This window comes from Stegodyphus dumicola, chromosome 1, assembly GCF_044657685.1.
Source record: "Stegodyphus dumicola isolate Sdum_Otavi_A_Nest chromosome 1, ASM4465768v1".
Taxonomy (NCBI): Eukaryota; Metazoa; Arthropoda; class Arachnida; order Araneae; family Eresidae; genus Stegodyphus; species Stegodyphus dumicola.
This window is the reverse complement of record NC_140768.1, coordinates 279,670,574-279,685,515: the sequence shown is the minus strand read 5'-3', so window position 1 is coordinate 279,685,515 and position 14,942 is coordinate 279,670,574. Positions and strand designations below refer to the sequence as shown.

At 33.0% G+C, this 14,942-nt stretch overlaps 1 protein-coding gene across 17 annotated transcripts in view; it reads right to left on the bottom strand.

Annotated features, from left to right (window-relative positions):
- Positions 1-14,942, bottom strand: part of LOC118193998 (cytoplasmic dynein 1 intermediate chain 2-like) — a 111,000-nt gene that overhangs the window by 53,537 nt on the left and 42,521 nt on the right. For 6 of the 17 annotated variants that reach the window (XM_085807538.1, XM_085807545.1, XM_085807580.1 and 3 more), the window contains 3 exons: positions 12,521-12,541; positions 12,293-12,310; positions 7,972-7,992 (listed from right to left, as the gene is read on the bottom strand). In XM_085807538.1, the coding sequence (XP_085663664.1) occupies positions 7,972-7,992; positions 12,293-12,310; positions 12,521-12,541 (60 nt within the window). The remainder of the gene's footprint in view (positions 1-7,971; positions 7,993-12,292; positions 12,311-12,520; positions 12,542-14,942) is intronic. The other 11 variants (XM_085807557.1, XM_085807572.1, XM_085807601.1 and 8 more) reach the window with 3 other exon arrangements.

The following is a 14,942-nucleotide window of genomic DNA, read 5'->3' as shown; positions in this document are numbered from 1 at the left end:
GATACTATTTACAATTATTTACATTACGTACTATGGCCATAGTAATGAGCTAACCTGTCGTAATGAACGACTTTAGGTTTAGAGTTCGAAGACTTACGAATCCGAACCACGACGTCATTCAGCCTTTTTAGGACTGTATACGGGCCATCCCAAGGTGACTGTAATTTCGGACAAAGTCCTTTCCGTCGAGTCGGATTCTACAACCACACCTTGTCTCCTTCGTGGAACTGATGTTCAGTAGCTCTTGTGTCGTAGCGGGTCTTCATCTTCTCCGTCGCCAAGTTGACTCGCTCTCATGCAAAGTTGTGCATCACTTCAAACCGGACCTGGAGATCTTGAATATATTCCTCAGACGATGAACGAGCATCCGGAGGGCGGCCAAACAATAGATCACAAGGCAGACGAAGGTCATGACCGAAGAGCATCTGTGATGGAGAATAGCCGGTAGTCTCGTGGACAGCACTGCGGTAAGCCAGTAAAAAGAGTGGTAATTTCTTGTCCTAGTCCTGCTGGTTTCTGGAAACCACTAATGAGAGGTTATTAAGGATGGTTCGATTGAACCTCTCTACCATGCCGTCCGACTGGGGATGTAATGGCGTCGTTTGGGTCTTGTCAATGCCGAGTAGTTTGCATAGTTCTTTGATTACTACCGAGGTAAAATTCCTTCCCTGATCGGAATGTAACTGAAGAGGCGCTACGAACCTGGAAATCCAGTGCTGTATCATTACCTCAGCTACTGTGACAGCCTCTTGATCAGGAATAGGATAAGCTTCAGGCCACTTGGTGAAGTAATCAACGACAACGAGTATGTATTTGTTGCCATCAGCAGTTCGTGGCAGAGGTCCCAGGATGTCAAAGGCGATTCGTTTAAAAGGCGCCCCTACGTTGTAACGTTGCAGCTTGCCTCGGCTGCGTCTCTTAGGTCCTTTCCGACCTGCACAGGCATCGCAAGATCGGCACCACTTTTGCATGTCATCCTTTGCATTATTCCAGTAAAAGCGCTCACGAACTCTCTGTAAGGTCTTCATTATTCCAAAGTGACCTCCAGTAGGGCTGTTATGTAGTTCTTTAAGGACATCAGGAATGCGGGATCTTGGAAGTATCAGCTGCCATCGGAACGTCTCCCCATCATCCGATTCGAATTTCCGGTATAAGACGCCGTTTCGAATGTGAAGTGAATCCCAGAGTGCCCAATATTGTTTGGTTGTAGGACTACAGATAGAAATGTCCTGCCAGGTAGGTTTTCTGTTTGACGACTCCATTAGATCAATTATGGGTTTAATGTCGCGGTCTTCCAGCTGGTCTTTCCTGACTTCATCATCACTCCACGGTTCTCGATCAGCCGATGTTGATGTTGTAATTTGTCTTGCGACCGGAGTCAGCAGCTCGTATTTCGCTTCCACCCTGGAACAATATCAACAGTTTTCTTGGCAAGGTCTTCTAGACAGGGCGTCGGCGTTTCCGTGTGATGATCCCTTACGATGACGGATAGTGATGTCATATTCTTGGAGTCTCTGTATCCACCTGGCTATTTGACCCTCAGGATTCTTGAAATTTAAAAGCCAGGTCAATGATGCATGATCGGTGCGGAGCAGGAATTTTCTGCCGTATAGATAGTGATGGAACTGTTCTACAGCTTTGACTATGGCGAGCAACTCTTTCCTGGTGACACAATAATTCCTCTCCGGTTTAGACAGGCACTTGCTCCAGTATGCCACTACACGTTCTTGGCCGTCTATTTCTTGGGACAAAACAGCACCGACACTTTCATTGCTAGCGTCGGTGTCGAGAATAAATGGTTGGCCGTGCTGAGGATACGTCAGGATTGGAGCAGATGTTAAAGCCTCCTTTAAGTTGTTAAATGCATCGTCGCATTCTTTTGTCCACAAGAACTTTTGGTTGCTCTGTCAGCTTGTGAAGGGGTCTTGCGATGGAAGAAAAGTCCTTCACGAATCTCCTATAGTAGGTGCAAAGCCCTAGGAAGCTTCTCAGCTGATGGACATTTTCGGGATGTTTCCAGGATTTAACCGCTGATACCTTTTCAGGATCCGTGCGCACACCTTCTGCAGAGATGACATGTCCCAGGTAAGTCACTTCCTTTCGGAACAATTTGCATTTAGCGGGACTCAGCTTTAGATTGGCTTCTTTCAGTTTCTGAAGCATCTTTCTAAGATTTTCTAGATGCTCTTCAAAACTCTTTCCGACGATGATGATATCATCCAGGTATATCAGACAGGCTTCATAGGAAAGTCCTTTCAAAACAGTCTCCATGAGGCGTTCGAATGTTGGCGGCGCATTACACAGTCCAAACGGCATCACCTTGAATTGCCAAAGCCCTTGTCCCGTAGTAAATGCCGTCTTTTCTCGGTCATGAGGGTGTATTTCTACCTGCCAATACCCACTCTTTAAATCAAGCGTTGAGAACCACGTGCTTCCAGAAAGGGTGTCTAGAATGTCGTCAATTCTAGGAAGAGGGTAACTGTCTTTCTTCGTAACCTCATTCAACCGGCGATAGTCAACGCAAAATCTTGTTGAGCCATCTTTCTTTCTGACGAGAATAATGGGAGATGCCCATGGACTTGTTGAAGGCTCGATGACATCGCCTTCTTCCATATCTTTTAACAGTGTTCGCATCTCTTCCTGTTTAGCAAACGGCAGACGCCTTGGATGTTGCTTGATCGGGGGATGATCGCCAGTATCTATTCTATGTTGTGTCAAACTAGTTCGACCCACGTCAGAAGACGAGCGGGAAAAAACAACTTGAAGATCTTTAATAACGCGATCGGCAGCATTCTTCTCTTCATCGTTTAATTGCGCATTCTGCAATAACTCCTATGTAATTCTCTCTGAAGACACGGATTCTTGGATGTTACTCTTTCTTTCAACGGTGGTTACTGGAGTACATGCTGCAACCACTTCACCTTTCTTAATAATTCTCCCCTTCTCAGTTACATTGGCGACTCTCACTGGGATAACCGTTCTGGATAGGTCGATGAGTGTTGAGGCTACTAGTACTCCTTTTGGGCTATTACAGTTATTGGGATATTCTATGATGCCGTAGCGGAAATTTCTGTTTTCGGCTATGGATCCAGGAAGTAAAATTTCTGTTCTTGCCGGTATTGTGATATTGTCTTGTGCTATGATTTTATGGACAGATTTAACTTCATCATTGACTCCAAATAACGCTATGTCCTCAGATGTAGAATGCAATTCGTTATTTTTAAAGTCCAAGGAAAAATTGTATTTCCTTAGAAAGTCCAATCCGAGTATGCAAGAATCAGTGATCTCTGCTACATATGCCGTGTGATGGTAAGCGGCACTTCCAAACGTGATGTTAGCATTTACTTTTCCATCAATGTTGATCTTCTCACCGGACACAGTCTGTAGGGTAACGCAGGGCGGCGTCCAGATAAGTTTGCTTCCCAGTTGTTGAGCCAAATCTTTTCGGATGATGGTAACGTTGGCTCCTGTATCTATCGTCATATTGCAGGGAACTCCATTAATATGTCCTATTATGAAAAGTCCATTACTGCCGCCTCTCACTGCAGAAATCTGAAGCGCTTTAAACTGGGGCTTTTCATGATCTGGCAACCTCCGCCCCGCGAGATGGCCACTAATTAGTTTCCCTGCTGTTTGTTAGGAGCGGTCTTAGCATTCGTGCCCTGGGGTGTTCTGCAGTTTCGTCGGATGTGTCCTTCAGCACCGCAGTTCCAGCACTTTACGGTCGGTTTCTTGTCACGAATATTCTGTCTCAAGGCGTTCAGTTGTCTAGTTAAATCGTCTAGACGAGCAGTGACTTGATCCCCTGGCTCCTGGACTTGAGCAGCTCTGACTGGATGGCGGTCTCGACGGGTGGCTTGCTGGGCTGCCTCAAATTTCATGGCATACACTAAAGCGCTTTTCAGATCTTTAACATCCGCCATTCGCAGTGCTTTCTGTATTTCAGGGTCCCGGATGCCATTGATGAAATATTGCAGGGACAGGATTTCCCTTGTTTCTGTCGGGCACTCTGAAAAGGCGTGATGTGACAGCCTTTCAACATCCGTGGCGAGCTCCTGAAGCGTTTCGGTGAGCTTCTGTTGACGAGATTTTAATTGGAGCCTGCTGTAGTCTTTTAAACATTTCTCGCCGAAGCGCAGCTCCAAAGCGCCGGATAGAGCTTCGAAATCTAGCCTTTGATTTTCGGCAAGCGTCTGCTCTCAGAGAAGCGGCGAGATGACAGGCCTTAGCTTGGGAATCCCACCCATTCGCATCCGCAACGATAGAAAATTGTGTCCTATACACCTGCCAGGAGGTCTTCCCATCATATGTAGATAGTTTCAGAACGGAACGAGCAGGCATCGATAAAAATTTGAAACCTTCAGAATTGTTTCCTACCGTCGCTATGCACTTCTTTAGGCTGTCAACTTCTTTGGCGACGGCAGCAGAAACCCTATCATCAATTTGTTGTTCGACGGCAGAAACTCTCTCTTCTATATGTCCAACTTTAGTTTCAACCGCGTTTATTCTGCCTTCCATAGCCTCAAATTTATTTTCTATTACGCAGGTAATTTCTCTTTTCATTTCGTCCTGACCTGCTTTCATCTCATTTTTAAGAGATTTCATCTCTTCCTTAACGGATTCCTGGCCCAATTTCATTTCTCCTTTGAGGGATTCCTGGCCCAATTTCATTTCTTCTTTAAAAGATGTTTGGCCAGCTTCCATCTTTTCTTGGAAAGCAGCAAAAGCAGTAATGAGCTGTCTCAATTGTTCTTCCATCCCTCTTGTTATTGGCATTCAAACCCCACTTCTGACACCAAAAATTGTTGCGTGCGTACGGGTTCGTTATGAAATGAATGCACAAGTCCGATGAAAAATGAAAAAAATTTATTATTATCACAACAGAAATGCTTAAATTTTCTCAAATTATCATGCAGTATCACAATATCTCACAGTAGTTATCTTTTAACTACTTAAATGTACAATAGAACGTAATTCAAAACAGCTAAAAAACGCTAATCCGCGAATTCGCTATAATCAACAACGGCAGTTTTCTAAACAACAACAAACTAAGCAACTCTACTCCAAACTGAGATGTTTTCCTCCTTTTATAAGATTTTAAAATCACGCGCTAGAATTTTCCAGTACTTTCTCGAAATCAAAAAGAGATATTTATTTATTTAATGCATGCGCTCTTGTATTTTCAATTTTCCGGCTTAGCTTTCTTTTAATATTCGTCACGCGCTGCACTGTAATAAAACCATTTGATTTATAATTGAACTGTCATTAGCTTTTTAAATACCAAATTCGTAACAATATTTATATTACTGTATCGATTCCCGTCTTTCTTTGTGTTCCAAAAAAATTCACACAAAAACTTCCAGCACTGTATCTTTCCACCTTTCTTTCTGTTCCGCACAAAATTCATATAAGGCAACATCCAAGAGATCCAACATCTTAGAAGATTAGGTTTCACAATACATATATCTTGGAAGTGGAAATGAGCAGGCTTCTTAATTGAAAATGGGTAGGGCAGATTGTTGAAAAAATTCACTCTCTTTCCAACTTTTCCAAATGTTACTTATTTTTTAAACTCACTCACTTCAATCCATATTCATGAAACTTGTGTCAAAATTAGCAAGCTGTTAAATAAAAGCTTTCTGCCCAAAAAATAGGGTGAAGATAATTAGAAAAATTGAAAATGGATATAGCAAAACTGACAACTCCCAATAATGCAGTTTACTAAAACCATAGTCAGTATTACATGGATTAAATTCTACTTATACAAAACATAAAAAATTATACCCGAGAGAAAAATATAAAAGGTCAAGCATAAAGATGCTGAAGAAACATCCATGTGGTTTATAATCCACAGAAGCTGCTGCTATTTGTCAGAATATGAAAGCAAGACCAATGAATTTGCCAAACAATTTGGAAATAATGCATTTTATGCTCAAATGACAGGGCAATCAAGTTTAGGATATGGAACATTTTCTTGAGGAAATTATTAATGTATTAGAAAATCTTTCAACATATGATGTCAAGACATAGAGAAAAATGTTTGGGATAATGTTTCGTATCAGTACAGATGAAGCTGGTCTATTTTACATGACACTAAATCAAATTATAAAATTTAAAGGGAAAATGTGTAACAGAAAATTATCAAAATTACAAATAAGACCATGTGTTTGCAACCAGGACTGAAAACTATCACAGCCTAATTTCGAAAAGCTAACCATATGGTACTAATGATGACAAAACTGTGTAAGAGCTATAAATGTGGGATGATGAGGTTTAGCCAAAAAAAAATTAAATTCTCGTTTTGGTGACCACAGTAGTAAAAATATCAGAAATTTATAACTGATTGCTTTCCTAATCCTGAATTTAATATCTAAACACAGCTTGTGGATCATGAAGTGATCACCATCTTGAAATATGATTATAGAAAATAATTCATTATCTTCTTCAGGCAATGTGGTAGAAGATAAAAATATCTTGGCAATCTGTTCTACATTTAACCTCTTAAAACTGTTTTGAGTGTGCTGGTTTAGTAAAACATGCTGATGATGAAAATAATTAAACTATCTATTGCTAAGTGTCTAGGAGAGAATACATTTTAATATTTAAAAGATACTGTTTAATGCAGATATCTAAATGATCCCCATCCAGACATCTGTGACAGAAATTAAAATGAAAAATACTGACAATGAAAATTTTTTACTGATATTGATGAAGAAAAAAAAAAAAAGAAATGCAACATATAGATAGCTATCACTATATGAATGTCAAAGCAACAGCATATGTGTTGCTTATATAAACTAAATAATTAATGAGGCTTGCATCGGTGAGGAGTTGCTCAGAGGAATGAACTAGCCTTTCTGTTTGATCCTGTATTCCTCCTGTGATGTTACGTTTGTCACTGTTGTCAACAATCTCCCAACTGCCATGCATTATTATCTGCGAAGGTTGGCACATTGAAGGCTTGTAATTCCAATAAAAGTTTTTTCCTCCACCTCTCTTGTGCTATTATGGATCCTTTAGCAAACGTTTTACATCAGCAGTTTTCATCATGCGCATATAATTTCAACACAATGTACGGTTTTTCAATGGGAAGGAAAAAAGATCAATTTGGGAAGGAAAAAAGTGGGTTCTGCCATTAGAAAATTTCCAAATTTTTTCAGTGTAACTGTAAAAGTGAAAGCTCTAGTGTTTTAAAACATCACAATCTCGAGCACTTACTTTCAAATAACAAAATCTGAAATTTCATTTTGACTGGCTGAGCAGATAAGCCGCTAAGGGAATATGGAGAAAATTTTTTATGATCACCCTGCATGTTTTCCAAACCATGGATAGTTAAATTTTACAACTTTTAGGGAGAAAAAAATTCTCTCGGAAGTCATGAGACTTCAAATCTACAAAAATACATATACAAAGTAATCCAGCATAAACAGTTACAAAACAAAGCCATTAAATGTTAATAAGCATTAATAAAATAAGCATTAAGCTTTAATGCACAAGCAAAGCTATTATGGATAAAAGAAAATAAGTGTTTTGATGAAAACAAAATCTGCACAAACAGCTCATGCAAAATATCATACACAATAACAAATTTACTCTTAAAATTTAAAGAAACACACATACAAACATATATATAAAGCATAAAACATGTAACACAATTTAAAGATAAATACATAAATTTAGAAATAAATGAATAAACACAGCATATATGTATCCCTGGTAAATATTAATAGCAAATATTATTAACATGTTAAGGCAAAGACATATTAATTGGTTAAAAAGATTGAAAATTTTTAGGGTTGTATATCTACAATTTTTTTAATATATAGCACAATTTTATGTCAGGGTTCAGTACAATTAAATTTTGTTAAAATTCATGCATACATAAAACTACAAGAATATGGTCACTGATAAAGCAAAGCAAGTCAGTATGTCACTAGCATTTGTACTGATATTGTCTCGGAGAAGACCTACCTTGAAATTCATCATCCCATTCTAGAGTCGTGATAAAATAACGTTTCCAGCGGAATTGGAATAAGAATAGGAAAGTTATAGATTTCTCCACAAATCAACGTATACAAAATTAAATTTAACAGTTTATAATATTTTATAAAACACAACACATTTTTTTAAATACAACCAGCTTTAGATTAAAATTTCCAAAAAATATGTGCTTACAAGAAAAGCCCATTTAAGAGCTAATTGAAATAGTACTGATTGCATCAATTAAAATTTTGGAAAATGTAAGAAATATATTTTTACTAATAAAAACTGTAAATCATTTTATTTTAAGCCAAAACACATAAAAGACAATGATCACATTTGGAAATAAAACTTGAAAAGTGTATTTTCCTTTTCTTTTTGAAAAAATTCAGTTTATAGTAAGTGAATTCTGTGAATTTGAAATGAGCCAACAGAATTATAAAATAGCCATATCAGTTGTGAATAAGAACTCAGAATAATGTTTGAAAATATATATTCCAGGAAAATACTTATGCTACAGTATTAGCATACATTCTAGATTCTTGTGTGCTCATCATTACATTATTATAATACTTAACTAAAACTACAATTATAAAATCAAAACTAAAAGAATTTCTAATTGAAAATGTATAAAAATATTATGATGATATGTTTAAGAATTTTCATAAAAGAATAACAGAAAAAGAATTATAAACAGAAGACACCAATAGTAAACTAAGAAAATAAAATTTATACCATTTGCAAGTAATCACCGTAATGTCTAAAAACTGAATTTTTAAATTATGCTAGCACTCTTTTATAAGTTTAAAAGAAATATATTTTCATAAACCATAATTACACAACCATAATTTATTTAAAGTATTTGCAGTAACAAAAATTAAGGTCTAAATTACCTTAATACCTTCCAGTTTAAAGACTGAAATCATAAATTTGAAACTGCAGTATTTCAGTCTTACTACAAAGATTTGATTGAAAGTGAAAAGAAAAGGTAAATAAAGAAATTTAATAGGATGTGCAATTTTAATTGTATAGATTAAGGAATGAAATACATTGCAGCAGTATAATAAGTAAGGTTATCTCAGAGATAAACTTATGTAAAGCTTATCTATCCGTTTGAGGAAAAAGTATACTATAGCATGTATTAAAAAAAATGGTTTTGATATATTTTACACATTAACTTAAGCTGACTTTATATAAGACAAACTCCAGTAAAACTGAATCCCTATAGGAATGAACTATATAGAAACTGAAAATTTCATACTGCTTGAAATCCCACTGATAAGTTCCAAAATTTAGAACTTAAAATTTTGTCTACAACATTTCAGGATAGAAAAAAAATGAATGCAGAAGAGGCATAAATGAAGCAAAAAGTAAGCAAATTAAATATGGGATCTTTATTTTCTCAAAATTATGGTTAAGACTTAACCTTCAAAAGCAGCATTATCAGCCATGCTAAACACAGATTAATAAAATAGATCTTTTTTCTCAACTTTTTCCTTTTCATTTACAAAGTGTTACAAACAATTTTTTTCCTTTTCTTTTACAGGCACTAAATTCACCATTTTGCATTTTCATTCTATTACGGTTAGTAAAGGCAAATTGTTAGTAGTTTTTATTTAAAATAAAACTACATTAACATAATCACAAAATCATACAGGTCATTTACCAGCATTTATATTAAAAAAAAAAAAAAAATATTAACAGAATTGAAGAGACAAAACAAAAAAGTCCATAAAACTATGAATTCCCTATTTATTTCTGCATAGTAACTGATAAATATATAAAATATTAAATTTTCAAATATAAAATCAATTAATTAAATTAAAAATTTTAAGACTTTGTTTTAAAGTATAGTTTTCAAAAAATAAAAATAACAGAAAAATTTAACATGTCCGTCAAAGTTGTATTTATTGAAGGATAATATTTAAATACAAGAAATATTCCTCTAAGTACTTGAAGAAAATTAAGATCTAACAGAAAATGTAATTCAAATTAGAACCAATCTCATCAACCATGAAAAGGTAGTCATTGATGACAGAATCGCTTATTTTAATAAAATAATAATTTTTTAGAGATTGGGAAAGTTTTTGTAATAAAAATTTTTAACTAATAAAAAATCAGGATATTTTTAACTTTTTCAATGAAATAAATCTACCCCTATTTTTGATTCTATCATATACAGATTCACTGACATAAATTGCATGCCATGTGGCATGACAATAAATCATTTATTAAATGAAATACCAAAAAGAAAAAGACAATTTTTCAATTTATATTTCATAGAAACAATAAGCATCCCATAGCATATCAAGTGCTAAATTTACAAGTTGTGTTTAGATAAAGTATTGGTTATATACAAATGTTTGTTGATACCATGTAACTGATTTCAACTTTTTATTTCTAGTTAACTTATCGCTTGAAAAGAACTTTGCAAAATACAATATAAAGGTTAAATTTTGATAAATTTATATTTTCCTTGTTTATTTTTATTATAGATATTGGTCCTTTGCTCAGACGCTGCAGTACTAAGAACTTTATTCCTGCTACTATAAAAAAATTTCTCTCACTGTTTCGAGTTTAAATTTAGGGGAAAGTACAGTAGATGGATGAGATAAGGAAACAAAAATCATAACAAAATAGTGATTAAATAATGGAGAAATAAATCCCAAACAGAAAATTAGTCAAAAGGAGGACAGACTGCCTTTTCCTCTTGACATTTATACCCCTTCTCCAAACGAAAAGCAAGTAACTGGCACATTAATAACTACGTTGAGTAATAAATAAATACAATGCTTGTTTAACTGAACATTTTTGAAATAAAAGAAGATCTAATATTCTGCAAGAAAATTAAACAAGCAGCTTATACTGAAAGGTGCCAGAGCGAAGAGAACCATAGCAATCAATAAACTTTACTAAAGATTCCAGTTAGAAAACATATTTGAACATGACATATTTTACATGAAGACTCTTTATTATATTACCTTTTATTATATTGAAGGGAAAAAAAAAGAGCGAACTCACGTTTCCATGAGAGAAATTAAAGTTATCAAAATTAATTTCTTTGAATCCCTTAAAAAATAATATATATTACCATTTTTGAGGTGTTACTTCTATATGTGATTAAATAATTTTTATAAAAGAAATCAAGCAACTAAACACAATAAAATATAACAAGACAAGAGAAAGAACATGCAAATATTAAATTATAGATATGATAAATAAGGCATTTGCATCATTTAGCTTTTCTACTGCACGTGCATTATTTTTATACAGTCACTACATAAAGAACATCTGCAATAAATGTCTCCAATTATATTATTATCTAATAAATTGATATAAAAAAATGTAATTTATAATTATTAGTTTTGTAAGTCCATAGAAACATTTTCTAAAATAAATTATTTCATATTCCCTATTTAAGACTTTTTTTTCAAATGTTAGTTGTATGGTATTATTTGTTACTTATTAGTTTTCCACAGGCAGCATCACCATATCATTAAACTGAATGTTCATATATTATTATATAAGCAATTTATTCATTAAAAACAGTGATATTCCACAAGAACATTTCAAATAAACACATTAGAAAACAGTAAAATGTGTAAATAATTCTGTAACAGTTGCTTTAAATAGAAATATAAAACAAGATTTAAAACATACATATCTGCAATTTAATTTCTTTTTCAAAAATAAACAACTACTATTTTTAAAACCTAGATTATAAATGGGCATGTCTGATTTCTTTTTAAGATATATTTTAAGCATAGTCTTTTTGCAGTAATGCCAGTTACAAAAGTTGTTGGATGAAAATTTAAAAAATATATATATATTTTCAAGATTACAATGGAAGAAATATCAAATTCACTCACACAGTTCATGGAAAATTTATGTACAAGAAAACTGCACATTTAATGCAATCCAAAACTTATGAAGCTACTATACATAATTCTTTAGCTTATTAATGTACAAAATTTCAACAGTGATAAAAAATAGTTTCATAGAAAAGTTTGTGTCCCTTCAAGACATTAAGACATTTATATTTAACTGCATAAAACCATTTCAATTGATACCTAATTATGGCTAATCATTAATTTTTAAAAATGACACAAAAATTGCATAGAGCTCAAAATTCATAGCCAAAAATACATTCAATTCAGCCAATAATTATGTGAAATTTTCATGAAAAATTAATTAAGCAAAAATGCTCAGCTATAACCTATAAGCAATAACGGTTTAAAAGTCTAGCTATAATGGGAAAAAAAAATTACACACACCAAATTAACAATAAAATTAAAAAAAGAATTTAACTTACCTTCATCCCAATGAATGACTAGTAAAATTTTTTATTGTTAACTATTATCATTTAATGAAAGTAAAACAATGCATAGATATTCATATATAAAGATATTTCAGTGATAAATTGTCATAATATAGAATATAAAAAATTTAAATTCTTAGTTATTAAATATACCTCTAGCAGACAAATACATAAAATGCACATATTTAATCAACAAACAAACAATAAAAGAAAAACTCTCACCATAATAATCCAATGGATGAGCTACATTAAAAATGAAAGAGAAAAAAATTAATTTTTATTCCAGATTTTGATAATATAAAGCTTAATCATTCACTTAATAAACAAGTATTAAATGTTAAAAAGATTTAGATAATATACACTTTTTAAATTATAATATACCATATCAATGAAAATATGAAATATATATAAAAAAAAGGCAGCTGTTTTTCATTTTTTCTCCCCCTTTCCTCCAAACAAAATATTTCATTCAACTATGCAGGTGAGATAGATTTAAAATAGTTATAAATTATTTGATAGTAGTATTATTGTAGCGATTTTATAAAACAGTATTTTCTTTTACCAACATTTGTTTAAATCTGTAGTTACACAATTGTTTTCTGAATAAAACTTAAGCATTATTTTAAAACTGAGGTTTTAGATATGCTCAGGAATAAGAGCAAATCATCAAGAAATCATCAAAATAGGATCATTCCTATTATAGAACAACAAGTAGCTACAAATTTTCTAAACATAAGAAGAATAACTTTCTCAAGTTACTTATTACAATAAAGTAATAACTAAAACAGAATGACATCTTTTGAACTTTTCATTGACAACACAAATTTTAAAAACGTGAACACTATAATCAGAAATAAGAAAAACATATCTTATTTAAGAGAGGCCAATAAGAACAATGTCAACCAAGATCTATTCAAGTGGGTTTTTATTTTTATTTGGCTTTTCTACACTGATCCACACAAATAAAAAATATCACTTGTACTAGAGTATATCAGAAATATTCAGCTGACACATAATTAAAAAAAAAAAAAAAAAAAAAAAAAAAAAAAAAATACTCGCCCTCCATGCAAACATTACTTAAAAAAATTCTCATAAAACGAAATACATTCAAGACTTCAAGACCAAATTTTTTTTAATTTATTATTTTTATATACAATTTTACCAATTTTTAATATATATACACATAAATTTTTAATGGTCTCTGAATTAAAAAGGCATTATGCATGAACTAGACACAATTTTTTAATCCCTCAAGAAAAAAGCATTTGATCTTGTACAATTGACACTTCAAATCAGGGAGGGGGGAATGTTTAAATATGACAGATATGCTAAATGGCATAGTTTTATAACATTACTCACTGATCACAAATGAAAACAAACTTCTGTCAGGTCAAAATACCATGATTAAAAAAGGAAATCACAAAAAAGAGGCATAACATGAAAACAAAATTATTTATAGCTTCTAAAAGTGTTTACAAAAACATATTTGTTCTCTCTAATGCCATTATTATCAAAAACCGAAGAAGAAAAAACTATGTACAATATATGCTTGAGCACCTGGAACATATGAACTATATGAAAGCAAAAGATTTTACCCAATCATTAAGTCCTGCTGACTATGAAAGCTAGCATAAATGCCATCAAACTTTCACCAGTCATTTTAGCAGATGTTTAAAGGAACAGAACAGAATTTTATTCATATACTTATTTAATAAAGGAACAGAATTTTATTCATATACTTATTTACTTATTGGATTGGTGGTCTAGAGGTCTGAATATTAGATCATTCCAGCTACTGGATGTATGGATTTCAGACTTTATGCTGTATTAGACTGGCATATTTAGCATTTTTAGATAAAATAATATTCAGCTTGTTCAGTATTCATAAATATTTGCCCTTTCGCCTAGTTTTAAATTTCTTTATTCGCCTGATATTTAGGCTTTTACTATTTAACTATTCAATGTACAGAATTCACCGTTTCTTTTATTTTTTGTGTTAACCCATAATAACGTTCCCGATTCGAAAGTTTTATAAACAGCAATCAATTAACCACTCTACAAATAAAAAACTATGGAACATACACACAAACCAAAAATACAGAATACAACGAAAGCACTTTATTTGCTTAAAAGTTGTCTCATTATTAAACAATTGCATATAAATGTATTTTTAGCTAGCTAATTTTTATCAACTAGTTTCAAGAATCAATCAACTGGGTAAAAAAAGGATATTTTATTTCTCCCATCTTTTACAATATCACTTCTACCAAAAGCCAGCCCCACAGATTGGTATAGTAGGCTTGTAATCTACAAGCATACATGAAATTCCATAAATGATTATTTTTCAGCTAATTATTTAGCTATTTTGCTTCAAAATACACGTGTTTGAGGCTGTAATTAGCGTAAAAGACAGCAAGAAGGTCTGTTTTACACCTGGTATTAGTCAGTCTGGGATGGTACAGTAACTCATCACAGGCCTTTACACCTGGTATGATGCATTTTAACTATAATTTATAATAATTTATTTCTGTATTCTGATTGATATTTTATTTGATTGACAGTGAGATATTTGAATTTGCTGATTAATACTTTCAGTTATCTATTAAATAATTTTCATATTTTCAGCTCCAAGCTCTACAGACAG